Raw genomic sequence first — 11,319 nt, 5'->3', positions numbered from 1 at the left:
AATATTCAACATTTTTAATATAATTTAAACATAATTCTAGGTATATACTGGAGGATATGAACCAGTACAGCCCCATAAAGTACAACAAATAGCTTTATACTATTTGGCACATCAAATATCCATGGCCCAAATTGGAGATAAATTTGATGTAGCAACATCAACTATTTCTAATTGCATTACTACATGGATAAACTGCGTCTTAAAATTGGTACCTACTTTAATACAGTGGCCTACAATAAATGAAAGAGTTAGTATAGAAGCAAAATTTAAAAATTTAGCAGGTTTTCCAGGTATGACTAAATGTTACACTTAAGACAAGTTATTGTTTTAAGTGTTGTTCTATTAATAAAATGATAGGATTGAATTATAATCTGTTTAAGGTGTAATTGGAGCAATTGATGGTTGCCATCTAAATGTTATGGCACCAAGTATGCAGCAAAAATGTTATCAAAATAGATATATGACACATTCCATAATTTTGCAAGGAATATGTACAGCAGATTGTCTACTTACGAATGTATATGTAGGACATCCTGGATCAGCTAATGATTGCCGAGTATTAAGTAATTCAAGCTTATATGTCAAAATTGAACAAAATGGATATTCCCAATATTTTTTGCCAAATCAACATCTATTAGGTGATAAATGATGAATTTGCGTTGTAATTTCGCGAGCCAATCTTTCGCGATTTGGCTTGAGGACCCGATGTTGATCGGAGTTGGATTCTTAAACGGAAGTTTTACGCAATATCGTCCTCCTGGTACTCGGTTGTGGGTCGCGGCGAAATGAGCTTCACACGCGACTTCCTCCTCATTGAGCGGATGGCTCGTTGAAACTTTCTCGAGTTTCCAGAAACGACAAAGCTCGTTGAGGAGAGTTGTATGGTCACAGGCAAGATGTGCCGTTAACGTCGTGACTTGGCTGGAATCACCACTAGTTGTTGGTGCCGAGAGGATCCAACCAAATGTAGTTTTTTGAGCTATGGGTGACCCGATATGTCCCCTTGTTAATCCTTCGCGTAGGATATTTGCGTACACGTCGGCTCCTAAAATCAACTGGATCGGCTGATCGCTGCTGGGGTCAGAATCTGCCATTTCAAGGCCTTCTAAGTGTCTCCATGACTCTTGACAGAGTGATCGCGGAGGCACGTAGGAGGTTAACTTTTGGAACATGATCGCGGAGCATTGGACCGGTTTGTTGGTACCAATGCACGAATTTAATGTTAGTGTTACGATTGCTCGGCCAGTGCCGGCATCAGTGCCGCCAATTCCGGAAATCGGAGCGCGTACTTTGGTACGAGAGGCTCTCAATGCTTGTGCTATCGTTTTAGTGACGAACGACGATTGTGACCCCTGATCCAGCAGCGCTCTAACCTTCGCTTGACGACCTTTATCCGACGAAACCAGTACCCAAGCAGTCGCAAGCATCACTGTCATAGGAGCTACCTTTGGTTTGACAGCGTGAAGTGTCTCGACTGCTGCAACAACATGTTGGCTTGTGCTAGGAGTAGATGTGCTAGGGTTTGGCGCTGCTAGAGGTGAGGAAGCGACCGGAGCACTCTTCCCAACCGTACCACCGCCTAGGGAGAATGCCAGTTTCTCACCTTTTCCCTGAGCATTAGGGTTATGTAATAATGTATGGTGTCGCCTTTTGCAGTGGAAACATGAGTACTTGCTTCGGCACTGATTTGTCGGATGACCTGTATATAAACAGTTGTAGCATAACTTTTGTTTTTGAACGTATTTGAATCGTTCTTCGACGGATTTCGCTTTGAATACCTCGCATAAACGCAGTGGATGACTTTCCTCGCATTCGCATGACTTTGACACCGAGGAGACATGTGATTTGATTGACTTATCGACATCTTTTGATTTACTTGTCTTTTTTGAGGACGATGAAGCAATTGACTCTAAGGCTCGGACTCGGTACTCTAGAAATTTGTGAATCTCATTGTACGTTGGGTACGTAGTCGTCTCACCGATTCTCATCTCCCATTCTCTTCGAGAGACTGGATCGAGTTTACGAACTGCCATGAATGTGAGTAAATCATCCCACTGGTCTATTGGTCGACCAAGGTTACTTAACGAGCCGACGGCTTCATGGGTTTGATCGCGCAATCGTTTAAGTTCCGTCACATTTTTTGTCGTTACCGTGTTAACATCGAAGAGTTTTGTTAGGTACGCATTAATAATGTGACGTGAATTCTCATATCGATCTTTCAATTGATCCCAAGCTAACTTGAAATCAGCATCGGTGACTTGTGCCGACTTCAGGAGGGAACTCGCTTCGCCAGTGACGCTGGATTTTAAATAATACATTCTGTGCACATCGTGAAGTCTCTCGTCGTTAATGACAAGAGATGTGAACAAGTCTCTGAAGGAGATCCAGTCATTGTAATTTCCTGAGAAAATTGGCATAGGGATTTTAGGGAGCGACATGAAGCTATTTTGAGTTCCGTCATGCAGCAAGCTGTGACCAATTGCTGTCGAATTTGCATTCATTGCTGAAGGTCGCGGATTAAGTACATCTACAATATAATCGCTAACCTCGTAATACGTTGTTTCGACTTCGCTGATTTCGTTTTTGGTGAAGTACGGAAGACTCTTCTTCTGTTCTGTTGTAGATAGTCTTCGGATTTCCGTGTGGATGTCTTGGCACTTTGTCCACATGATGTTGAGATTCGTGAGGCGCGTGTTCAGCGTTGACGTTGTGAACTTGCCCTTCCCCATTTTCCTTAAGTTGGTGAGTAGATTCGTCATCAACCTCTGCTGCTCTCGTAGATCATCGATAAGCGTGTTGATCTCCGTCATATTGATTGTAGCACGGTTCCGACTGCGTGGATACCGTGATGTAAATCGTTTTGAATGTACGATTTTACAAGGTCCCGAATGTGTGGGTACCAAGTTTGCTTATTGTTGACAATTATTATTTATTCGATGCTTGTGGTGATTGAATAATAATTGTCAAACTGTTGTTTGAAAAAATGCAAAGGACCACGCACTAATTATATGAAAAAAGTGGCCACCGTTAAAATCGACGAAAACTACGGAAAACTGTAGTTCGTGTGATGCCGATGAAAAGTTCAAATCCGCACAACCCTCAAAATATACTAGTTTTTAAGCTACGAGCCTATAAAGGTAATATTGGTGGTATAAAACGTACACATATTATACATAGTATACCCACTCTTAGCGTTACCCAAGATCAACCAGCGTGGAGGTGGTGAGTGTCTGATCTCCTTTCTTGTTCTTGTTTTTAATTTTTTAATATTTTTTATTTTTTTAATATTTTTTATTTATTATTTAATATTTTTTTATTATTTTATATTTTTTGTTTTTTTTTCTTTTTATCTCATAGTGTTTTTCTATTGTCTCAAACTCCTTGATTTGCCAATTGTCAAAATATGCTATAATTGATAGTTTTTTATACCACGAATATTACCTTTATTAGGCTCGTAGTATAAAAAACTATCAATTATAGCATATTTTGACACTTGACAAATCAAGGTGTTTGAGATAATAGAAAAACATTATGAGATAAAAAAAAAACAAAAAATATTAAATATTAAAAAAAATTAAAAATATTAAAAAAATTAAAAATATTAAAAAAATAAAAACAAGAACAAAAAAGGAGATCAGACACTCACCACCTCTACGCTGGTTGATCTTGGGTAACGCTAAGAGTGGGTATACTATGTATAATATGTGTACGTTTTATACCATCAATATTACCTTTATAGGCTCGTAGCTTAAAAACTAGCATATTTTGAGGGTTGTGCGGATTTGAACTTTTCATCGGCATCACACAAACTACAGTTTTCCGTAGTTTTCGTTGATTTTAACGGTGGCCACTTCTTTCATATAATTAGTGCGTGGTCCTATCCGATGCGTGTGATGGAATCTCAATTATCAACGTAATTTCAGTAATGATAATTAAATCGACACGATGTGACCGAATGTTAATTTACTGAAATTATTTGATGATGATAATTTAATCACATAGACGTGAGTTGTACACGGTTCCCGAATTAACAGTGTTCGCAGAACTGTTGACTGAGAACTATAATAATCGTCAAGTTTTTCTTAGACACGTGACCGATAGCGTATATAACGCGACGATACAGCTGTATATTTTCACTCGCGATTTTTCAAACGTGGTTGGTCGTGTACACTGTTTATTGTTTCACTGGATTAATACATTAGATTGTCAAGACTTATGTCACTTGTACCTCGATAGACCACTGCGTTCGAAATTGCGTACAAGAATTATCGCGTCCGATGTTTCTTGCCTCTCGATTTGCGGTGTCCCGGTATACCGTGAAATATGAAATCTTTCGTTTATAAATCCGTTGAATGTCTTTCGCGAGAAACTCGAAGAAGTTACTCACTCGTAAATACACTCGAAGCTTCTATTGTTCGAGCGCTCTGCCCGGGCACTGTGTGATGACGTGATCGGTGGGGGTAGGCTCGCATGACGTTCACGTGACTGCGAGGTCCTACCGCTGCCGTGAGTACGCGCGTACCTAGCTCTTCCTCGTGGAGGAAGTGAAGTGAGAGAGAATATTCGTATGTACCGCTACCCGAGAGAGATATAACGAACCTCGTGGCACGTATCACGTTCTCACTGTTCTCACTTATTGTTTGCAATAAATGCTTGCTTGTTATCGATGAAGTCGATGATCATGATAGTCCTCGACTTCTCATTCTTGAATAATTGCGTGATATGGAACTCGTTGAGTCCGCTGATAACACGTTTCTCGATGCACGTATACCAATGTTAATTTTTGCACAGTTTTTACACACCCGATATTCCCTTTTCGCTCGTTTCTTCGAGCGATCCGGCTCGAAGGACCAAAAAATGTGCACGCCTTCGCTTGCGAAACACACTTGAGATTATTACCGAAATAGTTTGATCGGTTGTGCACGAGAAACTCGTGGCGAAGGGGGTTCGAATTGCTCAACGAAATGAATAGCACACACGAGGGAAATTTGTGTGAAAAACAACTTTTTATTCACTGTACAAATCACGCTTATGGCAAGGATATAATAACGATTCAGGATCGAGAGTCGTTGGAACCGCTTAATGCAACCGCGAGTCATAAATTCACGATTACTTATCGAGTTCCGGTATAGCGTTAGAGCCACGCGCGTCGTCGATGATTGCGAAGACAATACTTCTCGGAGCGCCGTGCGTATTCGACTAACCGACTAGACTCCCGAACGGAAGCCGAAAATTTCCGAGTGACTCTCGCACCTGAAGAGGTGTCCGTAGTGTCGCTCGGCGGTACTCCGTGCACAATAATGGATAGCGGATAGCGCGCTCATGCTGTTGTTGAAGGGGTCAAAATCATCCCACGACTTAGGATCTTCCTCCTGCATGTTTTGCACCCACATGAGGAAGCTGCGGAACCACCGCTTCTCAAACAGGCCATTAGATCGCTCGAGAGGGCCTCCTGCTGGTCAATCGGCACCTTCGAGATCTTGCCCGACTTGTATACGTACGAGCCCTCCACCGACTTGAACTCCAAGTAACGCGTCACGCCCGTGTGAATGAGCAGCTTGACGAGAAGACCATTCGCCATCAGGAATTTTCGTGCCAATTCGACCACCGGGGCTGTGGTAATATTTATCGCAATAACAATTATAGGATGGAGCACCAATTCTTCAGTCAACAGTGAATAATAACAGAATAATGAATTTACCACAGCCCCGGTGGTCGAATTGGCACGACACCCGCACGGTATATGGGAAATTTCAGGTTTGAACCCTGGCTGGGGTAATATTTTTTTGTAATAAAATAAAATTATTTAATTAGAAATTATATCACCCGACCTAAAGCGTTGGTCGAAATTAATAATGTCTTGACAATTGATCCGAAAAAGTGCTGTGTGAATTCGACAAAGCGAGATGGCTCATAGTTTTTTCAATGGTCACATCGAAAAGATGTTATATATTGCCAGTCAGTCGATTTAAATTACTTAATTGTTATTCTATATACTGGCGAAGAAAATTCATTATTAATTCATTATATCGCTAACATTAAGAACTGTTCCAATGACGGTCGTGGTTCCAATACTCCTCACCTCGCCCATCCAAAGCGTCCCATAACGCCTTATACGCGTTAAAATCATTATACATGTAATTACCGACGCGTCTCGCTGGTTTTTCGACAACAGAAATATTATAATTTACGACGACGAGCGTGGACACCGAAAATTGGAGACTGGGTATTGGAAGCGCGAGTACCCACTCTCCAATAAAGCCGCAGCATTCAACGCGAAACTCGCGCCGAAATTCAGAAGCCCCTTCGAGGTACGACGTATAGTGTCCCCCGTAATTGTGGACGTGCGCGATAAAAGCGGGAAGTGGATCCGACATATCTACGTTCAAGATCTGAAAGCCGCACCAGAAACCCCCCCTCCAGGCGACGAAACCGGGGAAGAAGATGCCGCCAAAACAAACAACGAGAGCAACGGTGAAACCGACGCCGAAAACAACATCGACCCCGACAACGACACCGAGGACGACAACGAATATTGAACATTGCCGTATACCCCCTCCCGGACATCCGCTAAACAATAAACAGAAAATCGATTATATAAAGGAGCCACACAAACGAAATATCACACTCGAGGCAAATTTTCCGGGATGAAGACATCGACGACCGAGAAAAGCATCCTCGAGGAAATCGAGGAACTCCTCGCCGAACCCGTCGCCTACGACTCGGCCTACCCGAATTTCGGAGCTACCTGAACAAGGCTGTTCGCCACGGGATCCGCCGCCTCCGTTGCCACCGCCACCAAGACCTCGGGACCCGCAGTTGCTCCGCCGTCACGAAAAAACGTGCTGACGGTCGGATGCACGGTCCAGAGATCGGACCATCAAAATAGGCGGAAAATGGAGTGGTTGATAACCCCGCCACCGCCAAAGCCGGCTCGCCGCATTACAGCAGCGACATACCTGGCGCGCAAAACGATTGCCGCCAAGCCGACGCCACGGCCGATCGCACCACCGGCTATACCACCTACTGAACCACCGGCCGCACTACCGGCCGCACCGCTTGCCGCATCGCCTGCCGCCCCACCAGCCGCGGAGGCGCAGGCACTCCGGCCCGTAGGCTCGCGGGCAACCCCGAAGATCCCGGTATTTATGGAGCCAGGCCACGTTATCATGGTGCCCCATGGCGCCGTCCACAACACCAGGGAGTGGAAAACCACGGAAAGGGGCTATAAATGGCACGTCCGATTCAATCACAAGGGGACCGTCCGGAAGATCCGAAAATTACCGGCCAAACCGAAGACCCGGACCTGAAGCGCCAAGTTCGCGCCTTAAAAGGGGGGGTGATATAACGATGCGCCCCGAAACGCATCATTTCCGGCGAGCATCAGCCGGATGCCGCCCGGCCGAACACCCGCCGGGCGAGACAAGATGCCCTTTTTTAATCAATTCATCTCGCGTATCAGTCCGCAAACGGATTTAGCGCGGCAACCGACTCGGAGCACCGAGCGGTGCCGAAAACGGCCGAGAGCCACCGAACGCAATCGCGGCGTCGGGACGCCGTACTTCCCGAACGCTCCGCCGCTCCATCCCGGCGCGCGCGATTGCCGTCGCGTATACCCCCGCCACGCCGACACACCATCGCGGGCGTATATAAACCGAGCGATGTTGCTAACTTTTAGATTCCGCCGTGAGCCAGCAACCGATCCGACCGATTCTCCGCTGCTCACGGATCCCGAAATCCCATAGTCGAACAACCAGGAGGTAGAGAGTGTTCTCTGCCTCTGCCGAGTGAAGTATCTGGGCGGTTAACTCGAATTTCCATCCGAACACTTGTGACACCGGAGTGAACCAGGGTAAGAGAGTGCTTCTCTTACTCGCCAAGGGTCTTGGCCACCCGGTGCCGCCTCCCGCCTACTCGAATCGATGCGCCAGGAGATAGCGAGTACTTCCCTATCTCCGCTAAGGGTCTTAGCCGCTCGATATCGCGTCTAATCACGCTCCAGCTCCTCGTGCGCTCACTGCCGCCGCTATCCAAGCCTGCGATACCGCGTCACCCGCGCCAAAATCGTACACCGTACTTCAGCGAGCCCGCGCGCCCGCCGATTCGCGAACTCCGCGATCTCCGTATATCGTCGCTATACCTGCGTCCGCGAACTCCGCGATATCTGTATATCACCGCCATTGTAACCGCGTCCGCGATCTATTGCACGTATCCGTCAACTCCGCGATATCTGTATATCACCGCCATTGTAACCGCGTCCGCGATCTATTGTACGTATCCGTCTACTCCGCGATCACTGTATACCGCCGCTATCGTAGCAGGGACCGTAATCTTTTGTACATATCCACTTGTTCGCGAAATCGCTGATTAATCCTGGCGATGGAAGCGGGATGAGAAGGACGCGCGTGGAAAGTGTTAATTGATCACTCGCTGAATTATTATGTAACTCAGAGCACAGTCTGAGCCGTCTTTAATGAGCAGAAAATGTACAATCTGACCTGAGAAACTATGAGCGGTCTTTAGCGGTTTAATTTAAAGAATAAGTCTCTGTATGATCGTTGGTGCACTCGAGAGGCAATTGTATTAATCACCCTCTTCTTGGTGAATAGCCCTTGAGCCGTTGAGACACGTGGCGGTCGGCACTCGCGCACATGTGAGCTTGAGTCGTCGTGTTGATGCACCTGAGATTGATGAGCAGTCCACTTACTCTGTAAGAGTGTCCTTCAGCAGGTTATTTCACTGCGATAAGCACTTCGATGCGAACTCACAATGGTTGAAACGCAACGAGCACGCTTGTACGTCCGGTCACATAGCGGCCACTTTTACGACTCCGTCTATCGCGAGGAAGAAGCTGGCGATGAGCGCGCCCGTGCTTGCGCTAATTGCCGCGTTGATCCAGCATGCCGATACCCGATCGATGCTGCCATCTGAGGGATGGCGCACCGTGATCACGGAATCTCGAACACCACCGCTTCCGCGATCACCTCGATATATTCACGTTAATTGAATAAATCCTATTACGTTTTTGTTATATTTTAACCGAGTCTTGTGTCTTCCTCCGCGTCTACTCCAAACCCTGACCAGACACGAGCTAAATCCGCGCTTCGGAAGCTAGGTTGTTTTACCTTTAATGATAATATATAAGATTACATATATAACTTATACTTTTTAAATAATAAATTCTTTTTATTATTCTTATCGCTGTTCTATATTTTGATTTTCTTCCTTTAAAATATTTTGTAATACGTCCTATTCTATTTCAAAATTCAATGCTGCGTTTACTAAAATTTCAACTCATCCGAATTTTCTTTAAAAATTTAGCTTTGTTTTCTAAAAAAAATAGGGTAAAGAGGATACCGATTTATGCTTAAATAAAGTATAAGTTATACATGTATAGGGTAGACCGGGGCACGTTGTCACACATTTGGTTCAATATTTTTTGTATTTTTTACATTCAATATTTAAGAGTACTTTAATATGCCAAAATTTCGAGTGAACCCTCAGCTTCAATTGGACAGTATCGAATTTTGTGTGATTGTTACTCTACAGTTGTTACATAACAATAAATAACGACAGGTCGCTTGTGACAACGTGCCCCGGTCACGGGGCACGTTGTCACATCAAATGTAATTGCATGCAAAATGTTATCCAAACTGTATCCAACGTAAATATCAATATATTATAGTGCGCTGCAATGTAAAAAAGTAAAATCCTTCACAGAAACATTTATTTTATTTCAAAAAAGTACAAAAAGCACGAAGTTTTCGTCTTAATTTAAATACAAGAATTCCACTCGAATGCGCAACTTATTGATACACATTTTTCCTTTTATAATCATGTCGGTGATTAAACATAAAATATTTTTATTTGTTATCGTCATCCGAAGATTCGCAATAGATTCCCATCAAATTCGTGACAACGTGCCCCGAGGGCATTTTTTTATTTCAAACAGCCTCATGGCCGACACGTTTGAGATATTCATAAGGTTAGGTATTGCACGCGGTAGGTAAAAGTATATACTTTAAGATAATATAAAGGTCTATTCTCAAAAAACATAAGCTTCATGTCCAGTACGTTGAATATTAGACAATAAAATTTTACTTACGGTCGCAAAAAACTTTCAAGTTGATTTTACGTCGACACGGCTGGAGCAATCTCAACACTGTAAACACACTAAAGATGAGCATACACTAACACGTTTTGGGAATGACGGGTGCTGCCCTGTGGTTATTAGTTTTTTAAATAAAGCCGATGTGACAACGTGCCCCGGTCTACCCTACATTAAAGAAAAGTTGGTATTGAATTTGGCGAAGATCGTTGAAGGGGTAACCAATTTACTTTGGCGAGAATCGGGGAAGCGGTTACCGATTTCTTCAAAAAATTATCTCTCCCCCTCTCTCTTTCTCTCTTCCCCCTCTCCCTCTTTTTCTTTAAAATTCAGTTTATTAACAAATGAGTGGTTCGCGGAAAACGTTGCAAGAAAAAAATCGGTAACCCCTTTTGGAAACTTTATAGACTTTAGAGAGAAAATGAGACTATTTAAACTATCAAATGACAACTTATTTATTACTCTACGATTGTTATTTTCGAAAATAAAACAAAAATCGGTAACCCCTTTATTATTAGAAATTTTACATTTTTTTAAATGCGATATTTCGACTTTAGAACATAAGAAACACATTGGCATCGAAAACTGCGCAACCGGTTTAAAAAAAATCGGTATTAAAAAATTAACCTTACCATCGCCATTCCCGGAAAAATGTACCTCTGTTTTATATAAAATTCTTGTAAATTCGGTTTATTAACAGATGAGTACGTCGCGGAAAACGAAAAAAATCGGTAACCCCTTTTGAAGACTTTATAGACTTTAGAGAGAAAATAAGACTATATAAGCTATCAAATGACAATTTATTTATTACTCTACGATTATTATTTTCGAAAATATATAAAAAAAACTACACAACCGGTTTAAAAAAAATCGGTATCGAAAAATTAACCCCACTACCGTCATTCCCGGAAAATTCTACCCCTATTTCATACATAATTCTTTAAAATTCGGTCTATTAATGTTCGAGAGCGCGCGGTAGCGCGAGGAAGCGCGAGGTGGAAGACGACCACAAAGAAATGACTCAGCGAGTAACACAAAAAATAATATCTATAATAGCAATGAAATATATACAAGTATTTACAGTGTACAAAGTTCCTTGTTATTTTAGCACAAGCAATGAAGGAGAGCGCGTACTGAAGCTATACGGCAACGCGACGCAAGCAAGCGAGCACGAATTTGCGGTAAAGGCGGTGTAACAGTGGTCGCGTACG

At 43.3% G+C, this 11,319-nt stretch overlaps 1 protein-coding gene across 1 annotated transcript; it reads right to left on the bottom strand.

Annotated features, from left to right (window-relative positions):
- Nucleotides 1-581: 581 nt before the first annotated feature.
- Nucleotides 582-2,810, bottom strand: LOC139810077 (uncharacterized). The gene has a single exon (XM_071773406.1). It carries the CDS (start codon nt 2,808-2,810, stop codon nt 582-584), a length of 2,229 nt encoding a protein of 742 aa, XP_071629507.1.
- Nucleotides 2,811-11,319: the final 8,509 nt, after the last annotated feature.

This window comes from Temnothorax longispinosus, chromosome 3 (assembly GCF_030848805.1).
Source record: "Temnothorax longispinosus isolate EJ_2023e chromosome 3, Tlon_JGU_v1, whole genome shotgun sequence".
NCBI lineage: Eukaryota > Metazoa > Arthropoda > Insecta > Hymenoptera > Formicidae > Temnothorax > Temnothorax longispinosus.
This window is presented reverse-complemented; position numbering and strand designations above follow the sequence as displayed.

Bases quoted from the DNA above. Each gene is read 5' to 3' on its own strand.
- LOC139810077 (XM_071773406.1), bottom strand. From the start codon at position 2,810: ATGACGGAGATCAACACGCTTATCGATGATCTACGAGAGCAGCAGAGG.